The following is a 25,833-nucleotide window of genomic DNA, read 5'->3' as shown; positions in this document are numbered from 1 at the left end:
GTGCTCCCCAGAGACGGGACTCAGGAGGGATCAGGCAGGTTTCCTACCCTGGGCTGGGGGGGTCTCCAGGGGGAAAACAATTGCATCGTGATGTTCACTACCCTTAATTGAAATGTATCATTTCCTCCCCTTTTTAACACAGTCGTATTAGCAATACCTGTGACTTTGTCAGCAACGGAAGTCACCGATATTTTCATATCACATTACAATTGTTGCAGAGAGGTCAAAAGATTGTTAATTCTCACGGTTGCTTCAAAACTAAAGTGGTTATTAGACCTGCCGTTAGGAAGCACACATAGTGCTGTATCACACATGCTTAGTACTGTGTTAATTACATTTCAATGTCATTTGTTACCTTGGTGATCTTATACAGTTTATTACCTGAATTTAAAATTTTGTCCAGTGAGACCACAGACATCACCAGATGGACAAAGAGGTCAGTGGCCCACGAAGGCACAGAACCCCTACCCACCCCCACCCCACCCATACCCCTTCTCTCATTCTTATTTTCTGCAAAATGGACCAGCTTTGGGGTTGGGGAACCCAGGCTCCAATCAGAACTCTAAGCTGGACCCCACAGCGAGATGAGAAGAGGAGAAAGTGTCTGGCTTTGCCTCCATCGCTTGCCTGTCCTGGCTCAGCCTCTTTTGGAAACACCAGGACCCCTGGCAGGAAACGCTGGAGCTCCCCCGAGGATACCTCGGTGTAGCAGGTGTCTGGGGGCACCGTCGTGAGACGCTCCATCCCCAGCTGGGTTACTTAAAGGTGGAGGCTCTACCCTTGGCTTGAGAACAGCACTGCTGACAACGGGGCTCAGAACCACATCCTCCCCAAACCTCCAAGACGTTCCTTCACCCCCAAGACAAACTGCGATGCCCCTGACTTCTCTCTTTGCTACTGTAAGTCCCCAGTCCTCCTCCTTCCTGGTTTGTCTGCATTTGGAAACCAAGAGGTCCAGCCTTGACCCCAGGCTGGCCTCATCTTAAGAGAGGTAACCATTGAACCGGGGGCAATTATTCTGTACCAGCGACTCGCTTAGCATCTGGTAAAGCCTGTGGACCTCTGCTCAGATTAGAGTTTTTAAATGCATAAAATAAACTACGTAGGGTCACAAAGGAAACCAGTGGTATTAAAATCCAGTTATCAAAATATTACAAAATCAGTTTGTGATATAGCAATTAAAAGTGTACTTTTTTGTTAGTAGATTTAAATAACCTCTAACCGAGGGTCTCATGAGACCATCACTTCAAAGTTGAGACGAGGGTAAGTCATGTTTGGAGATGCCTGCTACAATGAAAGGAGAACAGCTGTGATTTCTATTGGGGACAAGCCACAGCAGTGTTGGTACTACGGTGGCTTGTGGCCTCTGCTCAGACCTTAAGGGAAAATGAAAACCAAGTGGTAATCCTTTTCTCGTCCTAGTTCATGGTTAAAAGTGCATGCTTTAACCTCTCTTGGCCTTCGTCTTCCCCTCCATAAAATGGACTCCCTGATCCCTACCTCACAGCCTTAGTGTGAGGGGCATATGGGACCACAGATGCAGAAGTGTTTTGTGGTGGCTAGGGGTACATAACTCTGAGGAGTTATCAGCTTCTCTCTTATTCTTGGTTACTAAGATCTAATAGCAGCAAGACATTCAAAGTGACATGAGAGAAGCAGCCCCATGTCTCTCCCAGGCATTTGCCCCAGGCCATACAACAGTCTTGACAAACTATCCTCTCTTTCCCCTCTAGCACCCAGGGAAGTCCTGGTTCCCACCCGTGGTTCCTTCTTGCTCCTCCCTCAGCCAAGCCACGATGCCCAGTGGATCCAGAGGCAACTGTGGGGACGATGTGGACCCAATGCCCTTCCTGACACCTTCCGAAAAGGAGAGAATCGAAGCCATGAACAAGCCCTATGACATCAAGAGGTCTTGCTGGGTCCAGGATGAGAAGGAGGGCTTCATTTCTGGGGAGATCCAGTCCGAACAGTGCGACCAGGTCACTGTGAAGACGATCACCAACCAGGTGGGCGGGAAATAATCCCCAGGATGAAATTGAGCTTTAGGAGTGGTGGACACCCGGGCTCAAGAGGCAAGGTGGCAAAAAGAGCAGATGCCTACGAGTCCCCTGTGCTGGGTTCAAGTTCAGACTCAATGATACTCAAGCTGTGGAGCCCTGAGCAGGACACTTTCCCTCTCTGAGCTTTGGCTCTCTTACAACAGAGAGTCCAACATGATAGGACATGAAAGTACTTTGTATGCTCTAAAACAGTGCATGTGTGAGAGAGATTATCAGGAGAGTTACTTATCTTTAAAGCCCCAAACACCTTTCATGGGGAATCTATTTTCTAAGAATAAGAGGAGCATCCCACCCATCAGGAGTTGCGCTATGTGCCCATGATGGCATGAGGAATGCGAGACAGGGCCCTGGGACACCCTGGCCCACCTGAGTGAGCTCTCCAGCGTCATGAGCTACAGCTGGTGGCACCAAGCCCCTTGCTGCATGGAGGTGGTGTGCTGGGGCTGGCTTGCCCTGGCTTGTAAGGATCTAATGCTAAACATTCGGGGGCTTTGCAACTGGTTGTTAAACCTTTGGCAGCCTGATGTCAGCCATGGTGGAATTGACAAATGGTACAAATCGGGGATTTTTTTTTTTTTTTCCCATGCAGCTGGTTTACTAGCACACCACTCTCTGCTGGCCCACAGTGTTCAGCTACAAGGCATGACTTGAGAGAGTGGATAGAAATTTTGGTTCATGAAACCCCTCCCCTGGGGCAGACTCCTGGGGAGGCGCTAGACCTTTTGCTTAACTCTTTCAATAACTTGATATAGTAGGATGTATGGACCCTATTTTGCAGAGGATCAAAGAGATGTTAGGTAATTTGCCTACAGTCACAAAGACAGGAAGTGATGAACTCAGATTCAAAGCTTGCTGTATCTGGCTCCAATGCCCGTGGCCCCTCTACAGCACCACCCCATCTTCCATGGTTGGGCTGCAGCCTGGGGGTGTGAAGTTTATCCTTGATTAATTTCACAAATAAAAGAACAGAGACATTCCAAGATCAGAACTTGCAACATTTAAGCTTTACTGTGTGCCTCCCCTCCCTTCGAGGGGAGTGGTCACAGAAAGATGAGGCTATAGCTGTGGTAAAGTGGGTTTGAACATGAAAGTCAAGCTTACCTCTCAGGAGAAACATCCTTTTCAGAAAGGCAGGGCACTGCAGTGTTGCCAGGAATGATGGATGATGAGAGTGGAGCCCCAGAGGCCCCAGTGTGGGTGCAATTTAAGGACAACACAACTTCTGTGAGCATCTGCGGTAGATAGGCCATCCAGCCGGGTTTGGGACAGAAAAGTCCGACTCGTCTGGCTCCTGCGATAAAGGCACAGGCTTCCATTTCTCTGCTGGGGCTGTAAGAGAAGAGTTTGCCTGTGGGCGAGGACCAGAGATCAGCAACTACCAGAAATGGACTCTGAATGAAACCTAGCCTGATTTACTAGGGGTGTGGTGACCATTACTGGGTGGATTTTCCAGAACTGTCAAGATTTCAAATTATCTGCCTGTTGGACTCATAAATTATTAAAAGTCCCAGAAATCCCAGTAGGTGTTTAAGCCTCACATCTCAGGCTTCAGGCAGCTGAAAGATATTTGTTTTCTGGATCACATGTCTTGAGCTTCGGACCCAGACGCTGCCATTTAAGAGCTGGCATGAGTTTTCATTTACAGAGGAAAAATTGGGGTGCAGAGCGGGGATGGGACTTGCCTGCTGTGCACAGGAGCTCCAGACTCTTAATGCTATATTATTTTCACCCTAAAATATCTACTGCTCATCATTGTTGTCTTTTTTTTTTTTTTTTGGTCTTGTTTGCTTGCTTGCTTGCTTTCAATTTTATCCTTCAAGGTGGTTTGGTGGGAGCAGGGGAATGTCTTTTTATTTTTAATGGAAAAGTTCATTGCTATTTAGAAACCACCACTAATTCTCAAGGCAGAGAGCCAAGAGTCACATCTCTGCAAAGGGTCCCTGGGATCAGTGAGCAAGTTCTGATCAGCTACCAGAATGGACTTGGCTGGAAGAGAAACACAGGTCAGAGGTGCTCTGAATATAGGGAAGGAACTTCAGGGTCTTTTTACTTGATGCCACTTAAGTTCATATATAGTCCTCCCAGCAACCAGCCAAGGAAGCCACTGTCATCCCTACTTCAGAGGGGAGGCAGTTAGGGCTCATATGGCCTTGGAAGGTCTTCCCCATCCCAAGTCAGTGAGACATGGCTGGACCAGGAGGTGGACCCACTGATTCCAGCTTTTTGCAGGACACCAGAGAGTGGGTGGTACACTGTGCCCGATGCCACTGTGGCTGTGACAGTACTATGTCTTAACGCATGTGCTGCTGTGTCTTGACCCCCCCAGACGCTCACCATGAAGAAGGATGACATCCAGCAAATGAACCCACCCAAATTCTACCAAGTCAGCGACATGGCGGACATGACCTTCCTGAACGAGGCCAGCGTCCTGGACAACCTGCGTCAACGCTACGTCAGCATGAGGATCTATGTGAGTGCCGGGGCTGGGTGTGGGGAGGAAGGGGTGGCTGCAGATCTTCTGCCCCTCTCCTGATGGGGAGGGGGCAGCTACTCTACCCTCCCCAGCAACCCATACACATTATGTCTGGGACAAGGGCAGAGGGACCACGTTTTTGACGTGTTAGAATTTCCACCCCAAGGCTTTGGCATCTCAGTGATGGTACGATCCCCATGGGCAGCTGACACACCCTTTGCTGAGGCTGTCATCCAGAAGTCTTCCTCCTGACCCCACCCCTGCAAACTCTCCAATCAAAACATCATTTTCCCCCTAGTGACTTCATGTGGCCTCAGTAGACGGCCTTCCCTGTCCATCCATCCACCCTCCATCCATCCATTCATCTCTCCTTTCCTTCCTTCCTCCATCCTTCCTTTCTCCCTTCCTTCTAGCCAATTCCATCCAACCATTCTTTCATTCAACAAACACTGAGCCCTGTGCTAGGATGAGCAAAGCGGGTTACCATCAGTCCCCCTGACCATCTTGGAAATCCTAAGACTTCCCAAAGGTGCTGGCGGCTAAACTCAAAATGGGATATAAGGAAGTTTTGGTGTTTGCCTCTCTAGATGTCTTTACTAAAAAGGAAAGAGGCTATCCGGTAGTACTAAGTGAGCTGGGGCCTGACTTCAAGGTCAGAGGCCGCTGGGGATTTCCTCTTCTGGGTTTTGGTGACAGCCAAGAAAACTGCCACATACTTCCTCCCCTTGTCCTCCTCAATACTACTTTAGTTCCAGATTCAGACCCTCAGCAGCACCACAGCCCCATGCAGTGCTGGAGGATCTCTGGAAAGTTCTTGGGGATATTTGCTGGGCCTGGAGGCTAGTGGGGCATCACTGAACCTCAGCCTGGGAAGAGCCACATCTGCCCCTGGCTGAGCCTGGAGCTTTGGCTGAGAATGTCCGTGTGGGCTCAGTGGCCAAGCTCAGGGCTGGTGCTTACTCAGGGCCCCCCTGCAGCTGAGCCCTTGCTCCTGTGGGTGGCCACATCATGTCTTTGGGCTAAGGGGCTGCAGGCTCTGTGGAGTGTGGCCTGAGGGACCAAGGCAGGAGTCTCCTCTTAAATCCAAACACCTCGGTTGAACCACTGATTGAAAAACTGGGGCAGGCAGGACAGCTCCAAGGCCCCCACTGCTGCCCTCTCGTGTCCCTCCTGCAAGGGTGGCGGGGGACCTCTCCTTTACATTCTGACCCAAACAGGGACAGAACTAGCTTCTGGTCCACTACCTGCCCCACGCCACCCTGCAGACAGGGCTGGAGGGAAAGAGTGACTCAGTGGCTGGGTCCCAGGATAAGACACAGTGACTCATCCTCTCAAGTCTTTACGTGGGTTCTCTTCCTCTTCTCTTTGCTCCCCTTTCTTTGGATCACTTTCTGTTTAATAAGGTTCCCTTTAAAAATGCAATATATTGCAGCTCTGCTAAGGAGAAACTGGGGGGGGGGGGCGCGTGTATCCCCACTTGGACCAAAATGCAAAGTTTTAAAGTTTACATGAAAAGAGGGGGCACCAGAGGTCAATGTGAGTGTCCAGCAGGAGAAGTTTGGGACCCATGGATTTGGCCATTTCCTGCCCTCAAATAATTTCTTTCACTACCTCATTGGTTTCTCTGATTTTTAAAAACTGGGATGATTTCCTTAAAAAATTGCCATGGGGAGAAAAGAGAAGGGGGTGTCTGTCTCTTCTTAAGAGTAGATCAAACCCAGTTGTCCACCAGTTGGATTGTGTCCACATAGTAAGGACTCCATGAACCCTCATGGAAAATCTCCCCCGTAGAGTAAGTGGAAAAAGCAAGACATAAAACAGTATCATATATCACTTATATGTGGAACCTAAAATACGACACAAATGGACATATCTATGAAACAGAAACAGATTCACAAAGAGAACAGACTTGTGGTTGCCAAGGGGGAGAGGGGTAGGGGAGGGAAGGACTGGGAGTTTGGGATTAGCAGATGCAAATTATTATACATAGGATGGATAAACAACAAGGTCCTACTGTATAGCACAGGGAACTATATTCAATATCCTGTGGTAAACCATAATGGAAAAGAATATGAAAAAGAATATACATATATGTATAACTGAATCACTTTGCTGTACAGCAGAAATTAACACAACATTGTAAATTAACTATACTTCAAAAAACTTTTTAATTAAAAAAATAAAAATAAATCAGTATCATAGAATACTATTGCTTGTTTTAAAAACAAGGTGAAGGGATGTGAACGTGTCTCTGGATTTGTTTGTATATGTGCATCAAAAACCGTGGAAAGGGGTATTAGAAACCAACACGGAGCTTCCCTGTGGGAGGAGGGGGCAGACACTGAGCAGTTGGGGGACCTTTTGCTGCGTATTTATCCATACAAATGACTATGTTATGGATTCAGATAATTAAGCCAAAAGAAAATGAAACAGATATATATTAAAGAGAAGGCTGGTTTTGTTTACTGAATAAAGACTCAGACATAGATTTTTTTTCCCCCAGAGAGAACATCACTGTACCTCTCTACGTTGACAGGATGATCCAGCCAGGATGCTCTGTGATGGGCCAGGATCTGGAGGGAAGACGGCATCAGGAGGGAGGGCCAGCTAACCATCTTCCTTCTCTCCCGCCAGACCTACTCAGGCTTGTTCTGCGTGAAAGTCAACCCCTACCGATGGCTGCCCATCTACGGGGTCCGCGTGGCCAACATGTACAAAGGCAAGAAGCGTACGGAGATGCCGCCCCACCTCTTCTCCATTTTGGGCATCGCCTACCACGACATGCTCATGGGTGCGTGCAATGGGGTCCGCTGGGGCTGTCATGGCAGGGCAAGAAAAGTCCCTTTGCCATTGGAGCTCCAGATGTATTAGACCCATGTGCTACCCAATCCCAACCCTGACACCTCATCACCCGTTGAAGATTTTTTTAAATATTGCTCGGTGAGTGCACTTGCTAAGTACCTGCCCTACCTCACACCCCATCTCATTTAAGCATCACAAAAACATGGGATGCCAAGCTAAATCATGTCCAGAACTCAAGTCAACCCTTAACCATTCCCTGTGCGATCTTCACCATACGGTACAACGTGATTTTTATTACTATTTCTCTTTATGTTGCTTACGACTAGGCAGCTTCATGGGACGGTGTTTATAGAAACAGAGTGGCTGGTAAATTTTTGGCCCCTTCTGCAAGGCTGTGGGCTGCAGAGGCAGGCGTGTAGCCTCAGACCCCACGGGATCCTAGGTCTTCGGCGTCCGCGGGCCACTGCAGCCGTGCTCCAAGCCGGGTGGGACGCAGGGAGATGCAGACGGTGTGGTTAGGGTGATGCCAAATGTCGAGTTTCTAAGTGTTTTCTAATTACATCTTCCTGTTGACGGTTCCCTCCCTACAGAGCGTGAAAATCAGTCTATGCTAATCACGTAAGTGTCCCTCCTGCCTCTCGGTCTATAGACATATAATTAGGTTTGTGTCTTAACACATGTCATTAAGCCTTCTTAGAATTAATTGGCAGGACTTTGTATGGAAATTTGCAGGAAGAGGGCGAGTGGGCTTAGCGGGGACGACTAAGGCTGCATCTGCTAAACCGAGTGGGGGGGGCCTCCATGTCCCCAAGTCCCCTCCTGCCCCACCCTGTCTGTCCCTGATGGGTGCGATGTGATGATGCCCAGCCCGTACCTTTCATCGCTTTGCTTCTCTGCGGCCAATCCCCTCTTTGTCCTTCACTTGTCTGCTCCCTTTTTCCACCTGCAGTGGAGAATCTGGTGCAGGCAAGACTGAGAACACGAAGAAGGTCATCCAGTACTTTGCCAACATCGGAGGAACTGGCAAACAGTCCTCGGATGGGAAGGTAGGGCCAACTGGGCACACTCGGGGCCTCTCATCCCCAGCCCCCTCCCGTCTTTGGGTACACACAGCAGAGCCCGCGTGAGCCTCACAGCTGCTCGCTGGGTTAGGGCCGCTTTACAGATGAGGAGACTGAGGCTTAGAGGGAAGCGACTTGGGTGGGGACCCATAGGGAGAAGGTGGCTGCAGTCCCGGATCTGACCCACTGGATGGACTCTGATATCCCAGGCCACGTCTGCCCCCAGAAGTGCCAATGCTAGAGCCCCTTGTGCTTAGCAGGGTAGAAAGGGGAATGCCAGCTCCTGGTTAAGCTGCTTCTGCAGGCCCTGGCAGCCCCAGAGCACAGGGAGCACTAGCTGGGCCAGGGGCAGCTGTAAAAAGCTGACAAAGAGGAAAGGAGGACTTCGGTGGAAGACCAGGGATGCCCGGGGAAGGGTTTTCAGGTTCACATAGGAATCTCTCCACCAAGAGCGAAAGGAAGAAACAGCAGCTAAGAGTCAAAGCCTCTCATCTGGCAGGGGCCCTTCAATGTCAGGGTCTGCAGGGGGACAGTCCTTACTTAGGTGGTGGCCCTCCTCCCAGGTCCCCTCTAGTCCCACTCTCCCTGCCTCCCCAAGGCTGTGCCCCTCCTGGGTTCCTGGCACATACGCCACTGTCATTGGAAAGCCCTGGGTCCCCAGGCAGCAGCCGATAGGCCACCCCACCTTGTGTTTCTCTCTGGGTCAGGGGTCCCTGGAGGATCAAATCATCCAGGCAAACCCTGTGGTGGAGGCATTCAGGAACTCCAAGACCACCAGAAACAATAATTCCTCCTGTTTCGTAAGTGTGACAGCGGCAGTGGTGGCCCTGGGGGTGGCAGGACAGGCATTATCACTCCATTCCAAGGAAGGAAATCAGGGCTGATTGAAACTCACCAATGGGATGAGTCAAGTCATGGCATCTCCTTCCCAGAGATTTTTATCCGTCAGGGTCTATATCAACTAGAGCCCAGTTCAGTATTGACATCCAGGTGCTTGAATGCAGAGATGTGGGTACACAGTGATGGAGGGGTTGAGAAATTAAAACAGGAGAGCCAGAGATTTGCAGTGGCTGAAGCTGACAACGTCCCACCCCCGACCAGGGGGACCACAGCTGGCCGGATGTAGAAGAGGCGCTGTCCCCGGGGCCCTGGTGGATTCTGAAGCTGGTCTGGTGGGAGCTAGGGTCATAGAAGGAGCTCTGTAGTGTCCTGCCTTTCCCTGCTGAACCCCCATCTCCGGCTGGGGCCTCTCACTGCCTGGGGAAACAGGGCTGGGCAGGGAGGAGGTGGGGGCAGGTGAGTAGAGGTGAGGGCAAAAGGTGATGGAGATACAGAGAGTCCTATTTCCAGGAGAGTTTGTCCTTGGTTCTGCCAAAGGTCAGGGAGAGGGATGTGGTGTCTCTCCATAAGGAGACGTGGTACAGCGCCCCCTATATGTGGCTGGCCAAATTCCCACCACTCCTGCCTCAAAGCCGAATTCCAAAGGGCCCCAGCCCCTCCTGTGGGGCACTCGTCTGCCCCACAAGGTCCCAAAGCTGCAGGCTACCCCCAGACCCTAGATTTAGCTCCAAGACCCTCCTCTGCGCATTCGAGTGGGAAACCCACAACTCCACATACAGCCGCCTCTGGCCCAGTTACCTTCCTGCGGTGCCCTTAGAATTCGGGGGGCGGGGCGGCCAAACCCCGGTCGCAAGTTGGTCTAGAGCTGCACACGTCCCCCCTCAGGACCCTCCCCTCTCCTCCCTGCTCAGGGCAAGTTCATCCGGATCCACTTCGGAACTACAGGCAAGCTGGCCGGAGCTGACATCGAGAGCTGTGAGTCAGGCCGCTTTGGGAGGGTTCTTGGGGCCGGGACCAGCTACACAACGCGTGGGGTGCAGCGCACAATGAAAGCGCGGGGCTCCTTGCTCAAAAAGCGTTAAGAATTTCAAAACAGCAGCAGAGGGACTCAAGTGTGGGGTCCTTCTGAACACAGCCTGCCACACCCAGGAGGCCGGCCCTGCCCCCGGCTTCCCCCCCCCTCAGGAGCCAGTCCCCCGCCCAGGCCGCGGGTCTGGGGCAGAAGAAGAGTGGACCCGTGACTGGCCACGGCCCTGGGCTTTATGAGGAGGGGAACCCTGCCCTCCACGCAGCCCTGCGCTCCAGGAGAATGGGCTGAACTCATGGGCATGTCTGCTTACTCTCTTCCAGATCTCTTAGAGAAATCTCGTGTCATCTCACAGCAAGCAGCTGAGAGGAGCTACCACATTTTCTACCAGATTCTCTCTAACAAGAAGCCTGAGCTTGTCGGTAAAGATCTTTATGTCTGTCTGATTGTCCCTTAACTCGCTTTTCCTCTGTTTTCAATAACGAAAGCATTCCCATGTATGGAGGGTTTGGTGTCATACGTGCAGTTCTACGTGAATCCCTTTAGTCTAGAGTTACGTGAAGAGGTTACAGGGAAGTTTCTCAAAGTTCTACTCACATCCATCTTCACAACAGCCTATGAGGCTTCACACTATTGTTGGCCCATTTCACAGATGGGGCCTTGAGATGCCTGCAACTCATGGCTGAGACACGGACCTGGGATATAGGGCTTTAGACCCCCCATGTCTTGCTCGGACAGCAGCAGAGATGTCAGCCCAGGATGACCGCATGGGACAGGCTCCCCTCTGAGTGGACGTAGCCCACTGAGTACACAGCTTGGCAAACACACTGCACTCACCCCCTCAGCTTGATGCCCTTGTGCAAGCAACAACCTGCTCAACTGTCCATGGCAGACCTGCTCAGGATCTAAGGTCCAGAGAGGGATGAAGGCTCAGTCTTCCACATACACACCTCCTAACCCAGCCAGAGACTAAGGCACTGGGTATCATCCCCCACCCACAGGTGTGTTTTATTTGTGTTGGACACAGTGTACTTTTTAATTAATATATGCCATTTTGAAATTGGAAAGCTTCACATTAAAAACCCTATTTCCTGGTTTCTCTGGAATAGCAGAAGATCTGGTAGCCATGGGCCTGCCCTCCCATGTAGCACTGATCAAGGCAGTTGAGTGGTGGTGGACCCTTTGGATGGAGCTCAAGCGCTCCTGTCTACCACACTCCCCACCAAGCTCTATTGCCTTTCTGACCCTAGAGCAGAGTGGCAGGCACCATTTATCTTCCTTCCTGGGCTGTAGTTTTTCTCAACAGTAGAGAGGAAAGGAGAGGAAAATATTTCTTGCATCCATGTCTCTTCCAAAAGTGAAAAAACAAAGATAGACCAAGAGGGGCACATATTTGAAGAAAAATAGAAGTGAGCATATTTCTTTGTAAAAGTGACAACATCCCATGCATATTATATGCAAGTGATTACTATTGCCTGCTGCAACTGTCCTGTTACCTTCTGCCTTTGAGTGCGACCTTCTCTTTACAGGAGAGAGAAAGGAGAAAGATATGCACTCGTTTATTCCAAAAATATCTACTGGTTGCCTCCTAGGTGCCAGGTGCTGGGCCAAGTGACAAAGGGCACAACCAAGTTCCAGAGGCCCTCTTGCCACTCTAAAGTTCTTCATATGCCCTGTTCAAGTCCCTCCATGACTCTGGGTGATCCCAGAGGGCAGGGACCACGTCGTATTCAGCCCTGTAACCCCCACGATGACACCATCATGCCTGGCACATGGGAGGCATGTGGAGATACGGGTTAAAAATGAAGAAGAAGAAAACCACGTGTCACCACGCTGCTAACCCGCTTTCCTGCTCTTGGCAGAGAGTCTGCTGCTGGTCCCCAACCCTAAGCAGTACTGCTGGGTGAGCCAGGGCGTCGCCATGGTGGACAACATGGACGACGGGGAGGAGCTGCAGGTCACAGACGTGAGTACTCAGCGTGGCTGGTGAAAGACAGGGAAACCTGGGGGACCTGCAGGCACTGCCACCAGTACTGGGTGGGTCGGGGATGGGGGGGGGGGACACTCAGAGCCACCAGGCAGCAGCCTGGATTCTCCCATGGAGATTTCCGGGGTTGCAGTTGGCATTTTCCCCAAGGCTGTCGTAGCAAGCAGTTTCTCTTTGCAGAGTTGAATTGGAAAGCAATAGGGACTTAACGGGGCCGACTACTCCATGTGACTTTTCCTCCTCCCCAGCCCAGCTAGATGTGACCCTCTAGTCTCACCAGTTCCCACGACACCCTCTGTCTCCTTCTTTGTGACATGGAGCACCTGAGAATTCTGTTAGGAATACTGTGTACTCTCTCCTCCTTGACAGCCGAACTGATTCCTGATGCACCTTTGCCTTCCCCTTCTCCCGGTACCTAGCAAGGATCCTAAACAGTAATAATGATGGGAAGAATAACACTACTTCCTGGTTATTATTATGTGCCAAGCACAGGACTAAACATTTACACATCATTCTGGTTTATCCTTATGACCACCTACCACCACCCATTTTGCAGAAGACTAAACTGAGGCCAGAGAGGTTAAAGAAATACAATGACTATCTCACGGAGCGTCTGGTCTGGACTCCTTGGAGGAAAACAGTCCTCTCTCTCTCTGGTCAGGGTGTGTCTGACCTCCAGAGTCCACAGCGTGCCGCAGCAGCCCATAGGTGCCACCCCACGGTGGCCTCCACTCTGGGGAACAGGGAGCCAGGAGTTTCTCGGCTTTCTTCTCCCTGTGGCCTTGCAGGTAGCCTTTGACGTGCTGGGCTTCAGCCCCGAGGAGAAGATCGGCGTGTATAAGCTGACTGGGGGCATCATGCACTTTGGCAACATGAAGTTCAAGCAGAAGCCCAGAGAGGAGCAGGCTGAAGTGGACACCACGGAGGGTAGGTGTGGGGCGGGGGCCGTGCAGGGAGGAAGCAGCTGGCGGGGGTAGGGGCTCGGGGCTCTCTAGGGCTTCCTGCACACTTCAGAGACACGCTGTAAACCGAGAATGTTCCTTTGATATCCAGACATCAAGATCCTTGGGAAGGCACGACAGAGTCGGAGACATAATTTTGGCTTCTATATTGCTTTGCCCCTTCACCTTGAGCAAGCGTGGAAACCGTATCAGACCTCTGTTTTCTTTTTTTCCCCCTCATTCTTAAATTGTTTTAACTGAAGTATAGTTGATGTATAATATTATATAAGTGACAGGTGCACAATATAGTGCTTCACAATTTTTACAGGTTATACTCCATTTATAGTTATTATAAAATATTGGCTATACTCCCTGTGTTGTACAATATACCCTTGTAGCTTATTTTATACCTAATAGTTTGTACCTCTTACTCCCCTACCCCTATCTTTCCCCTCCCCCCTTCCCTCTCCCCACTGGTAGCCACTAGTTTGTTCTCTATATCTGTGAGTCTGCTTCTTTTTGGTTATATTCACTAATTTGTTGTATTTTTTAGATTCCACATATAAGTGATATCAAACAGTACTTGTCTTTATCTGTCTTATTGTACCTACCATAATGATCTCCAAGTCCAGCCATGTTGCTGCAGATGCCAAAATTTTGTTCTTTTTATGGCTGCATAGTATTCCACGGTATATCTATGGCACAGCTTCAGACCTCTGTTGTCTTGTTGGCAACATGGGGGTCTCCTCCTCCTCCCCCCAACCCCTTCTCTAAACACGATAGACAGTGCTGGGGTTCTCTGGGGCAGGGCACCATCTTTCTTTCACTCACCTGCTTCTTCCGTCCCTACTCAGTGGCCGACAAAGTCACCCATCTCATGGGTCTCAATTCTGGGGAGCTCCAGAAGGGCATCACCAGGCCCCAGGTCAAAGTAGGCAACGAGTTTGTGCAGAAGGGCCAGAACATGGAACAGTGCCAGAACTCCATCGGGGCCCTGGGCAAGGCCATCTATGACAAGATGTTCAAGTGGCTGGTGGTCAGGATCAACAAGACCCTGGACACCAAGATGCAAAGGCAGTTCTTCATCAGGGTGCTGGACATTGCCGGCTTCGAGATCTTTGAGGTGTGTCTGGCCTCGCATTCCGTCTCTGCTTTGGGGTGGCCACCCTCCTTTGATAAGCGACTTTTCACCAAGGTTCTCTTGTTTCTCACCTTGGACCTGGGGCCGGCCCATCTCAGTCTGCTCCTGGCTCTCTGACTTCTGGCCTCCGGAAAGTTCCATCTTCATTTGTACGGTGCCAAGTCACAAAGAACGGGGAGAACATAACAGATAGAATGAGCACTGTGCTGGCTGGATCCAGCCTGTACTGGCTCACCAGAACTGACTGGTGAATTTTCAAGAACTCTGTGACCAGTTGCCACCCTGTTGACACATGTCCGAGGTGTATTTACACCATGGAGATCAGCCAACACTACAAATCAGGCTTTTTTTTTTTTTTTTTTTTTTTTGAGAGAGAGAGAGCTGATTTATCAGCACACTACTGGTGGCTCCCACCTCTTGCCCACACAAATGAGGCTCAGGTCTCCTCATAAGACGAGTGCCGTGGGTCAGGAAGATTTTACCTTTGTCATTGGAGGCAGCATGATTAGGAGTCGGGAGACCTGGTTCTGGACTCGGGTTGGCCACCAACTAGCTGTGTGGCCTTTGGACAGTGGCGATCCCTCTCTGAGCCTCAGTTGTCTCAACTCCAAAATGAGCAGGCTGGAAGAGATGACCCCTAAGGTCCATTTCAGCTCCACTGTCCTATTATTCTAAGATTTCTACTAGCCACAGATGGGTTAAAAAAAGAACAGTTTAGCCCAATTTCTCTCAGGCTCTAAAAGGCTAATGTGGCTGCTGTCTACAGTAGAATCATTTAATTCCACAGGTGGAAAGAGCCTCAGAGAGAGTTTCCAAACCACACTGCCTGGACTCCTGGGCAACCGCTGATGGCCAGCAGGGTGAGGCCAGGGAGAGAGGAGGACACCTGTGTCAACAGCAGGGCAGGTGCAATAGACAAATGGGGCTGGAATCCCAGCTCCTCCACTTCCAAGCTGTGTGCCTCCGTGTCCCCGTCTTTGATGAGGACGCTGATCATTCTTGCCTTGGAAGGGTTTTGAGCAGATGCAGCTTAGCCAGGGTCTGACACGTGTACGTGCTCCATGCAGGTTGCTCTGGGATGACAATGGCACCTCTCCTTTGACCTGTTTTTCGTATGAGGCTTCAGCACGGGGTTTCATTCAGAGAAAGCAGTCTCTGGTTTAAAAAAAATAAAAAGGCTTATAAACCCCTCAAACAGCTGCATCGTCCAGATGAGGATGAGAAAAACCAGAGAGAGAGAGAACTGTCTAAAGGCACACAGGCGGTCAGACCCATAAAGCATCTCAAATGATCCATCTCGAGAAATAAAATGGTTCTTCGCACGTTGATGTTCATGAACCACACGGGGCCAGAGTCTGAGTTTTGGGTGCTGGCAGCAGCATTGGGTGGCCCGGGCTCTGTGCCTTTGCAGGGGAGGGTAGCTGAGAAGGGCTTCTCGCAGGGCTGATGGGAGCGCTGACCGGGTGGTGGGTGCATCCGGGGAAATGCCAGACACTGGTCGGCCCTCAGCAAGCTTTAGCTCTGCTTGTGGACCAGCTCTCAATCCCGGGAGAGGCTGTGTCTGCGTCTGGGCTAATGCACCTCTTTCTGTCTTCCTGCCGCAGTTCAACAGCTTCGAACAGCTGTGCATTAATTTCACCAATGAGAAGTTGCAGCAGTTCTTCAACCACCACATGTTCGTGCTGGAGCAGGAGGAGTACAAGAAGGAGGGCATTGAATGGGTCTTCATCGACTTTGGCCTTGACCTGCAGGCCTGCGTCGACCTCCTGGAAAAGGTACCACACTTCTCAAAGGAGGGGCTTGGAGAGAGGTCGGGACCCTGGGGCACATCTCAGGAAGGGATTTCACTGGGGCCTGTGGTTTCAGGGGAGTCAGCAACATGGCTGATGACCTCAGTTTATCTGACCTCAAGCTTCCTCTCTGCAAAATGGGTACAACAGCCACTGCAATGGCCACTGTTAGTTCGGCTGTTTTATGCCTTCACTCGTTGGATCATCACAAGCTACCAGTGGTGGGGAGGAATTTATTATAACCATTTCACAGATGGGAACATTGAGGCACAGAAAAAGGAAGTCACCTATCCAAGGTCATCCATCCTATGAGCGGCAGAGTTGGGTTTTAACCAAGGCCATCTATTAGCCTCCCCTGTAATCACACCATAGGGAATGTTTTAACAAATGGCCTCACTCAGGAATATATAGGATTAGCAAATACAAATTTTTATATATATAATGGATAAACAACAAGGTCCTACTGTATAACACAGAGAACCATCTTCAATATCTTGTGATAAACCATAATGGAAAAGAATATGAAAAAGAATGTATATATACATGTATAACTGAATCACTTTGCTGTACAGCAGAAATTAACACAAAATTGTAAATCAACTACACTTCAGTGAAATAAATCTTTTAAAAAAATTTAAAAGGGGATTTCCCTGGTGGCACAGTGGTTAGGAATCCGCCTGCCAGTGCAGGGGACAAGGGTTCGAGCCCTGGTCCGGGAAGATCCCACATGCCGCGGAGCAACTAAGCCCGTGCGCCACAACTACTGATCCCGCGCGTCTAGAACCTGTGCTCCGCAACAAGAGAAGCCACCACAATGAGAAGCCCATGCACCGCAACGAAGAGTAGCCCCTGCTCACTGCAAGTAGAGAAAGCCCACGTGCAGCAACGAAGACCCCATGCAGCCAAAAATAAATAAATAAAATAAATTTATAAAAAAAAAAAAAACTTAAAAAAAAAAATTTAAAAGAAAAGAAAAAATAATATATACTGTTTGATTAAATGCAGAAAAGGGATAGAAAAAGGACATTAAAAAGACAGATGACAAAATGTGAACAAAGTCCGAACAGACTTTGATTTCTTAGTTTGATTTCTTAGTTTTCATCATTATGTACAGAGGTTATGGTAACATTTGGAGAAGTTGGATGAAGGATATACAGGAATGCTTTACACCATTTTTGCAAGCCCGAAATTATTTCAAAGTAAAAAGTTAAAAAAATAAAGAAAGAACATACCTTGTCTCCGAGGTTCACCCTCAGGCCCGTCACAGAGAAGCTATCATCCAGGCAGCCAGGGGTCTTCAATAGGGGCCAGCCTTACCTCCCTGGAAAAGTCTCCAAAACAGGCAGTGGATTGCCTGTCCCGCAATACCTACAAATACCTGCCTGTCCAGCTGTCACAGAGCCTGAAACGCCCTCATGCTTGAGCTTTGGGATCAAGCGTTGCCTTCTTCCAGGAGTCTGCCTTAGAAGAGAAGACAGGTGTCATTGATGATGTCACCATTTTTCTGAGAGCCAAGCCTGCCTGGCACCACTATTTGGGTGGGATTAGCATTTGGGGAGCTATGTAGCCCCCTCAGAGACGTCAGTCTTCCCTTCTCTTGGACCTGATGAATTCTAGCCTCTTTCAAGTCTAAAATGTCGTGGCATTCGAAGGCCACGGAAGACTAGACCATTCCCAGAGGTCACTGCCCAGAGTTCTGCATCCTGGCTGGCCACATGGGGTCTGGGGCACCCCTCCCACCAGCCCCAGGCCAGCACCAGAGTCACCCTGTCAGCCCCCTCTAATGCCATCCGCTCCTCTTCCCTTCTAGCCCATGGGCATCTTCTCCATCTTGGAAGAACAGTGTGTCTTCCCCAAGGCCACCGACGCCACGTTCAAGGCAGCCCTGTACGACAACCACCTGGGCAAGTCCAGCAACTTCCTCAAGCCCAAGGGGAGCAAGGGCAAGGGGCCCGAGGCCCACTTCGAGCTTGTCCACTATGCAGGCACCGTGAGTACCCCCTCAGCACTTCCTGTGGCCACCTGCCCGGTGCCTCCAGCTCCCACAAATGTAGGTCTGTCCTGCCACACCCTCCCTGAGGCTTCCTTCCTCCCACTAACCCAGCCACCATCGAACAGGGTGATCAGCTGATAGAAATGACCTCTGGCTTGTACTTCCTCCTCACTTCTCCCTCTGGGAGTTTCAAAGCAATCTAGCCAAGGATGCCCAGCGGTTCATGCCCTCAGACCCTCCAGGGCCATGCCATTGTCTATGGCCCTCCGTTTGATGGCTGAACTTCGATCTTGGTCAGAAATGGCGACGCTTGCAGGGAATTCCCTGGCGGTCCAGTGGTTAGGACTCCGTGCTTCTACTGCAGGGTGCACGGGTTCAGTCCCTGGTTGGGGGACCTAAGATCCCACACGCCACGCAGCAAGGCCAAATAAAAAACAGACAAAACTTGCAAAAAGAAGGAAAAAAAGTCCATGAGTCTATCAATTATTCCCCAGTTGATTGATTCATCCCTCTGACAGCACGTGGCCACCAAACTAACAAGGTGACATTTACGGAGTGGCTTTTTCACTCATAACAAACCTAGTCCTTGGGGAAGAGGGAAATTAAGTGCAGCCAGGACTCAGGTTTATTTGAACAATTGATGGGGGAAACAATCAGTGTTGCCATCAATGCCAATGCCTCCTGTTACCAAGGAGTTTGTTGAGCCTCTCTGGGTTTCGCTGCGGGGAAATGGCAGGCTTAGGACAGAGCTGTCAGGAAAGCTGCTGTTGGACTGGGCATCGGGGCCAAGCTTTTATGATCTCAACAACCATGATAATGCCAATTACTGGCCAAATGGACTGCGCCGCTACCCAGAGCAAACGGGCTTGGGGCCGAATTGCAGTGTTCTACCCCACCCTCCACGATGAAATGAGAAGGGCTCGGTGTTTGTAGCAACAGGACATCCAAAGTCAAATGGGGCCTATGCACTTCCAAGAAGGCTCTAAGATGAGGCCCAGAGGTGATGAATATCATACACCACATGGGAGAAGGAAAGCCCAAAGGTTTTGTCTTCTCATCTGCATCCCTAGGTTCTCTGGGCTCAATGGAAGGATCTGAAAGACACCTTCCTCTTTGCCTCTCCAGCTGGGGCTACATGGCAAAATGGGAACCAGAAATTAGTGGATGTCCAATTACTTGGACACAGGAAGCCCCCAGTTTGGATGGATGGAGCCCCCCTCCCACCAGGCAATGGCGGGGGGATGTGTGCTTCTCAGCAAGGAGAGAACAGATGCCCTTGTAGGGAGTTCTTCATGTTGCTTGGGATGCCACTGGTCAAGGTCAATCACTGAACCAGGAATAAGATCAGCCAACCTGGGTAGAAGAAGACCCAGGGGTCAGGGAGGCTCAGTGTGGCCAAGAAAGCAAGACATGTAAGAGAAGGTCACACCTGGCAAAGAGTAGCTGGGGAGTCCTGGTGTGTGGGTAAAGCTCAGAGACAGGGTGCCCTAGACAGGCAAACTGCAAATGCCCAAGAGATGGGGCTTCATGGACATCCCAGGACTCCAGGCAAGTCATCAGGACAGGAACTGAAGTCCCAGGAGATGGGGCTGAAGGTTGGTCCTGGGAACCCAGAGTGGACAGAGATGTAGGTCGAGGTTCTGGCTGTGGGACCTGAAATGTGGAATCTGGGCCTGAAATGTAACCACTGGCATTTGCCCCCCTCCAGGTGGGTTAAAACATCACGGGCTGGCTGGAGAAGAACAAAGACCCCCTGAATGAAACAGTGGTGGGCTTGTTCCAGAAATCAAGCCTGGGGCTCCTAGCCCTTCTCTTCAAAGAAGAGGAGGCTCCAAGTATGGCTGACCCCTCGTGTGTCCAGTCTCTCTGTGCCGATACCCTTTAGTGGCCAGAAGTAGAAAAAAAACAAAAACTCTCATATTTGACTCTTGTTGAATGAATGAATGAATGAACAAACGAACGAATGAATGAATAAATGACAAGTTGCTTGAGGTCGGCTATGGATGCTACTGCAATAAAGAGGTACAGATGCATCCTGGGAGCTTCTTCCATCAACCGAATTGATCACTGGGCCCATATCACATCTAGGTGGAGCGATATTGCTTTGGAAAAGTTGATGCCCCAAAGCTCTGTGCTTATTTTCTGCTCCCTGCTCTCCTGTCTGAGCCAAATGTCAAGCTCAGCTCTGCCTCCTAGCCAGTCGAGGTCATGTGACCCATAGGGGACCACCCAACAGGGCCGCCACTTAGAGGGACAAGAGCTGCACATCTCCTTAGGCTCAGAGATGTGCGCGCCACCAGCATGCAATTCCTCCAGACTGCACGGGCTCTTCCTCCTCCCCAGGCAATGGCAGCAGTGCGTTGCCTTGGGCCAGTCCTAAATCACAAAGGGCTACAGACCCTCCAGGAAGCATGGCACTCCTTGTGACTGTTATGCCACAGTCAGCCCGTTCACCCTCTCCCTGGTAGATCTCGTTTTCCTGGTGTGGGGGGTCCCACCTCATCTAGTCCCCAGACAAGTCTTTTCAAAACCAGAGAATGCACGTCCTTGACACAGAGCACTGAATGGGGCTGCCTGCCCCTGTGCTGGGTACTGATGTGAAGCATGCTTATCTCTCTTCCTCAGCTGGAAGCAAGAAGCAGAAACGAGGGTCCTCCTTCATGACCGTCTCCAACTTCTACAGGGTAAGTAGGGGCTGCCCCAGAGACCACCTTGTGACCGCTGCCCCCACCCATCCCTTCCAATGGTGTAGTGGTCTGGCTGCCACCTCATGGCCCAGGACAGGATGATTTCATTTCTATGCCTATGGTTGCCTCTTTCATTTCAGGGGTCCGTTTCCTTCTGAAGAGGGGCCAGAACCACAGGACCATAGGGCAGAAAAAACCCTTAAAGATGGTCCAGTCTAACTGCGTTGTTTCAGATTGAAACCCAGAGAATGATGGGACTTGCCCAACATAACAAGTGGAAATATCAGTGCCTAAGATCTTGTGCTGGCAGGTCTTCTGGGCTGGGCAGAACTTCCACAAAGTTTGGGCACTACTGGAAACATATTCCAAGGGCAGAAATGTAGCCAATGGTGAGATGTTGCACAAAGAATGATTTCAATACTTCCCAAGGATCCGGCTGTCCTGAGGCAGAGTGGTCCACCTCATTGGACGTATCCAAGTGGAAGAGGAGGGATCATCCTGTAGGGAAGTTAAAAATGGTGAGGCATTTGTCCACACAGGCACTACGGTTCCTTCTAGTAGCAAGATTCTACGATGAGCCAGCACTGAACTCAGAGGGTCCCTCTCTCTGTAAAACACGTCACTTTGGGCAAGTTACTGGACCTTTGAGAGCATCACTATCTGACAGAACTTTCTGCGATGATGGAAATGTTCTCTTCTGTCCAATATGGCAGCCACTGTCCAATATACTGTCCAGTACGATAGCCACTAGCCACATGTGGTTAGTGAGTACCTGAAAAGTGGCTGGTGTGACCAAAGCACTGAATTGTCATTGTAATTAAATTAATTAAACTCTAAACAAATACCTCTCCTGAGCATGGGTGTCCTGCAACACCAACGCCGAGCTTCACTCTTCCTTTCCCTCTACCCCCAGGAGCAGTTGAACAAGCTGATGGCCACCCTCCACAGCACCTCCCCCCATTTTGTCCGCTGTATTGTCCCCAATGAGTTCAAGCAATCAGGTACATCATGGGGACATGTCTCCCAGCTGGAAGTCCTCAGGATGTGTGAAGTTGGGGTTCACTCCAAATTAAGTCCACTTTTTTTTTTTTTTTTTTTAATTTATTTATGGCTGTGTTGGGTCTTCGTTTCTGTGCGAGGGCTTTCTCTAGTTGTGGCAAGCGGGGGCCACTCTTAATCGCGGTGTGCGGGCCTCTCACTATCGTGGCCTCTTTTGTTGCGGAGCACAGGCTCCAGACGCGCAGGATCAGTAATTGTGGCTCACGGGCCCAGCTGCTCTGCGGCATGTGGGATCTTCCCAGGCCAGGGCTCGAACCCGTGTCCCCTGCATTGGCAGGCAGACTCTCAACCACTGCGCCACCAGGGAAGCCCCTTAAGTCCACTTTTAATCACCAGGAATGACTGGGGTAAAACGGGGCATTGAAAGAACCTCCAACAATGAATCATCCAAACAGCACATTCTAGCTACTTTGTAAAGCAGAGTGGTGCCCACCTAGGCAGAAGTCACACTCAGGAGAGCCTTTGGGCCTTGGCTGAATTGTGGGGGACCTGGGACACCCTGGGCAGTGACTGGAGGAGATTAGGGTTGAAGACCTGGATATTCAGTTCAGCCTCCTTGAGTGGCAAGGAGTGGCCTAGGGTACCCTAGGGTAGTGACTCCCCATCCTGTGCCCTCCCTCTTGGCAGGTGTGGTGGACGCCCACCTGATCATGCACCCAGCTGGCTTGCAATGGAGTCCTGGAAGGCATCCGTATTTGCAGGAAGGGCTTCCCAAACAGGCTGCAGTACCCAGAGTTCAAACAGAGGTGAGTGGTGTCTTCCCGATACCTTGAGCACAGTTCTCGGTCTCCAGGGGTTGACTCTTGATAAATGTAGTCCCATTGGAGCAGACACTATGGGTACAGTGACGGACACTATCTCATTGTCTACTTCAGTACACAGTGGCCCGACTTTCAATAGCCAGCACCTGCATTTCTTTGCCCGAGGGCTCTCTCTGGCTGCTAGAGCCTGCTTTGCTACTTGGCAGGCTGAAAGTATCAGGAATTAATGCCTCCCCAGGAGCAGCCCTCGACCAATGACGAAGGACAGTTGACATAGAAATGCTTCAGCTCCCTCACCCTGATGATGGGCTAACCCTGAGGCATGTTCTATACTGGCTCTCAGACAGCTGTGTGTTGGTAAATGTTTAACAATGGGCCCTCCAAGTTAAAATTTTTTTTAAAAAAAGAAGCCCTGATTTGTAGTATCTACCGATTTCCATGGTATAAATACTCCCACCACGGCTGACTTCAAGCTACCAATGTGACATCACTGAATGCAGGGTTGGGGAGAGATGCACACAGGCGCTTGTGAGCCAGGGGGAGCTGCTCCCAGCACACAAGGGTCCCCCAGCAGCCTGAAGCCCCAGTTGCCTGTTGTGATAACTGGCTTGATAACATGCCTTTTGCTGGCTTCCCTGACCCACCCCCCAACTCTGCCACCTCTCAGATAAACTACTTGCACTTGAATCCTGGTCTCAAGGTCTGATTCTGGGGGAACCCAAACTGAGACCTCCACCTGAGAGGTTAATTTACTTCGACCCCTTCCCTAATTGCTAGAACATAGGACCGCAGATTGATGGAGCAGGAAGGGTCACTAGAGGTCATCTTGTCTAAGCCCTCTGAAGTCCCTAGCTGGGGAAGGACTAAGGGAGCTACTGGCAGGTCAGGAGAAGAAGTGGTTCTCCCACGTCTGGAGGAAAAGATCAGGAAGGAAAGATTTTGGTGTCTTCATTTCTGAGGCCACCTCCCCGCTGAACTTCGGACCCACAGCGATATCTACTCCCCAGCGCCTCCTGTCAGTCCCCTCCCTCTGCCTGCCGTGGGCCTCTGCGGAACAAGTCCAATCCCTGATTTGAAGGCCATCTCACAGGTCCATGATAACTGTGAGGGCAGGCTTCCTGGGCTGCCAACTTGGGGATGATGGGGACTGCCGTCGTCTCCCCCGACAGGTACCAAGTGCTAAACCCCAGCGCAATTCCTCAGGGGTTCGTGGATAACAAGAAGGCCTCAGAGCTGCTGCTCGGGGCCATCGACTTGGATGCGAATGAATATAAAATCGGACACACCAGGGTAGGGTCTTCCCACTCAGCCTTGTCCCAGGAAGGTGGGTGTCAGGGTGTGAATTCCAGCTCAGCCGTAGACCAGGCGGTCAAGCCCCTCAGCTGCTGAGAGCCTCTGTGTCCTCTTCCGAAAAATCAGGGCTGGTAAAGCCAATCTCACAGGATTGGGAGTAGCGTGCGTGAGAACCCAGCTCAGACAGAGAGGTACTCAATAAACAGGAGAATATTAGGACTGCATGGGCCACAGATTTCTAAGAATAAAAGCAGCCGATCGGAATCAAGGTCCTGGACTGGACCGGGGCACCACGGTACGTGTGTGGGCGAGGTCTGGGGGTGCAGCACCCTAATCCCAGCCCACCCACGCTGCGAGCCCCAGCCCTGAGCTGGCAGGCGAGTCAGGGTTGACTCAGACAGAGTGGCCGCCTGATCCTGACTCATGGGGCCCATGTCTGTCCCACTTCCTGGCCCCGCAGAGTCTTCTCAGGATTGTAAGGGCCAGGCTGATGGTGGGAGGTGTCCATCGACACCTGCCCAACCAGACTGCACCCCAACGTGACAGTCAGGGTGATGCAAGAGGGGCCCTGGCTTTGCCTCAGGCTCAGAGCCTGCCGCTGTGCAGCCTGGAGTGGGTCACCTGCCCGTCCTGGTCTTGCAGGGGGCACAGGCAGGCCCAGCTTCTCCGCGGGCCTGGTGTGGCACGATGCCCAGGGAAGCTCCCAGCTGCCTGTACATCCAACACGTACGGAGTGCCTCCTGCGTGCCAGGCACAGTTCTAGGCTTAGGGATATGCAGGTGGACAGAACAGAAAGAGTCCCTAGCTCCCTACAGCTTGCTTTGTAGCCATTGGTGTTAGCAGGATTGTAATACTGCCTTCAAACCTGCCAGAACCATGAGCTTTGGCCTCCTGCACCGCTGAGACGTGCTGTGTGGAGATAAATTGACTTACGGGAACTCTCAGGCTTTGTCACAGAATCACTGAATACCTGAGCCGGAGAGAACCTCGGAGACCAGCTCCTTCCCCCACCCCACCTTTGATGGATGGGAAATTTAAGAAAGCCTGGGGAAGGCATAGAGGTGACGTGTCCAATTTCATAGAACTAAACAGGACAGAGCAGGCCTCAGGCCCCTCGTCATGGGATCAGGGAAGTCACGTGACTTGTATCTGACACAGCTACCCCTGGGCAGACAGACTGATCTTGCTGTTGTTCAAGGGTTGCATGGGGCACCTCAGGTGCAGGTAAAGGCCCGGGGCTGCTGGGGACTGCTTTGCTCCCCGGTGCCAGGCAGGCTCTGGCGGCAGGGGCAGAACAGAGAACAGAAGGACTCCGCCTGTACACTGTGTCCCCATCCCTGGCTTTGGCTCATGTGGGCCCTTCCCCACCGGCCACATGCTTGCCTCACTGCTCCTCAAAGACCAAACCTCAACCACAATTAATCTGGAAATATCAAGCCCAATGTCTCTACCCCATGATTGGTGGGGAGAGGGCAGAGGGAAGAAGCATCCTTTTCCGTCCTTTCCGTGTCAGTATCCAAGCATCCTCATCTTTAAATTCATCTGGGGGCTCTAATCCCCGCCCCCACGTGTAGAATCAGAGATTCCCAGCGCTGAAAGGACTTGGGGTCCTGCACTCCCGCTGGACAGGAGAGGAGACCAAGTTCCCCCAGAGGACAGTGACTTAACCAAGGTGCCCTAGCACATCCAAAGCAGGCTGAGGCCAGGTGTGGGTCTCCTGATTCCTTCTATACTTCCAGAAGTTTCTATCATGTCCTATTAGAAGCCTATAAAAATATGGTGCATTATAAAACACACTGATAAAGCGATCACCCATGAGCCCATTTAAAAACCCAGAACTTCATCTTTACATCTCTTTCCTCTCCTTCCTCCCCACCCCCAGGAGTAACCTTTGTCCTGAATGTTAACTGTACCCTTG

The 25,833-nt window shown here is 50.9% G+C and overlaps 1 protein-coding gene across 1 annotated transcript in view; it reads left to right on the top strand.

Annotated features, from left to right (window-relative positions):
• The first annotated feature begins 494 nt into the window (after nt 1-494).
• The window catches only part of MYH16 (myosin heavy chain 16), a 58,314-nt gene continuing 32,975 nt past the window's right edge, over nt 495-25,833 (top strand). Inside the window, 20 exon segments of the mRNA XM_082360923.1 lie at nt 495-2,006; nt 4,387-4,530; nt 7,168-7,324; nt 7,926-7,953; nt 8,285-8,381; nt 9,104-9,196; nt 10,148-10,211; nt 10,587-10,685; nt 12,126-12,229; nt 13,039-13,177; nt 14,046-14,314; nt 15,937-16,107; nt 17,933-18,112; nt 19,824-19,829; nt 19,833-19,950; nt 20,741-20,799; nt 21,716-21,803; nt 22,489-22,517; nt 22,519-22,607; nt 23,792-23,912. Coding sequence (XP_082217049.1) covers nt 1,797-2,006; nt 4,387-4,530; nt 7,168-7,324; nt 7,926-7,953; nt 8,285-8,381; nt 9,104-9,196; nt 10,148-10,211; nt 10,587-10,685; nt 12,126-12,229; nt 13,039-13,177; nt 14,046-14,314; nt 15,937-16,107; nt 17,933-18,112; nt 19,824-19,829; nt 19,833-19,950; nt 20,741-20,799; nt 21,716-21,803; nt 22,489-22,517; nt 22,519-22,607; nt 23,792-23,912 — 2,265 coding nt within the window. The 5' untranslated portion in view covers nt 495-1,796.

This window comes from Balaenoptera borealis (genome assembly GCF_965194805.1).
Source record: "Balaenoptera borealis genome assembly, chromosome: 16".
Taxonomy (NCBI): domain Eukaryota; kingdom Metazoa; phylum Chordata; class Mammalia; order Artiodactyla; family Balaenopteridae; genus Balaenoptera; species Balaenoptera borealis.
Note: the sequence above shows the minus strand (reverse complement) of the source record. Positions and strands in the feature narration are given on the sequence as shown.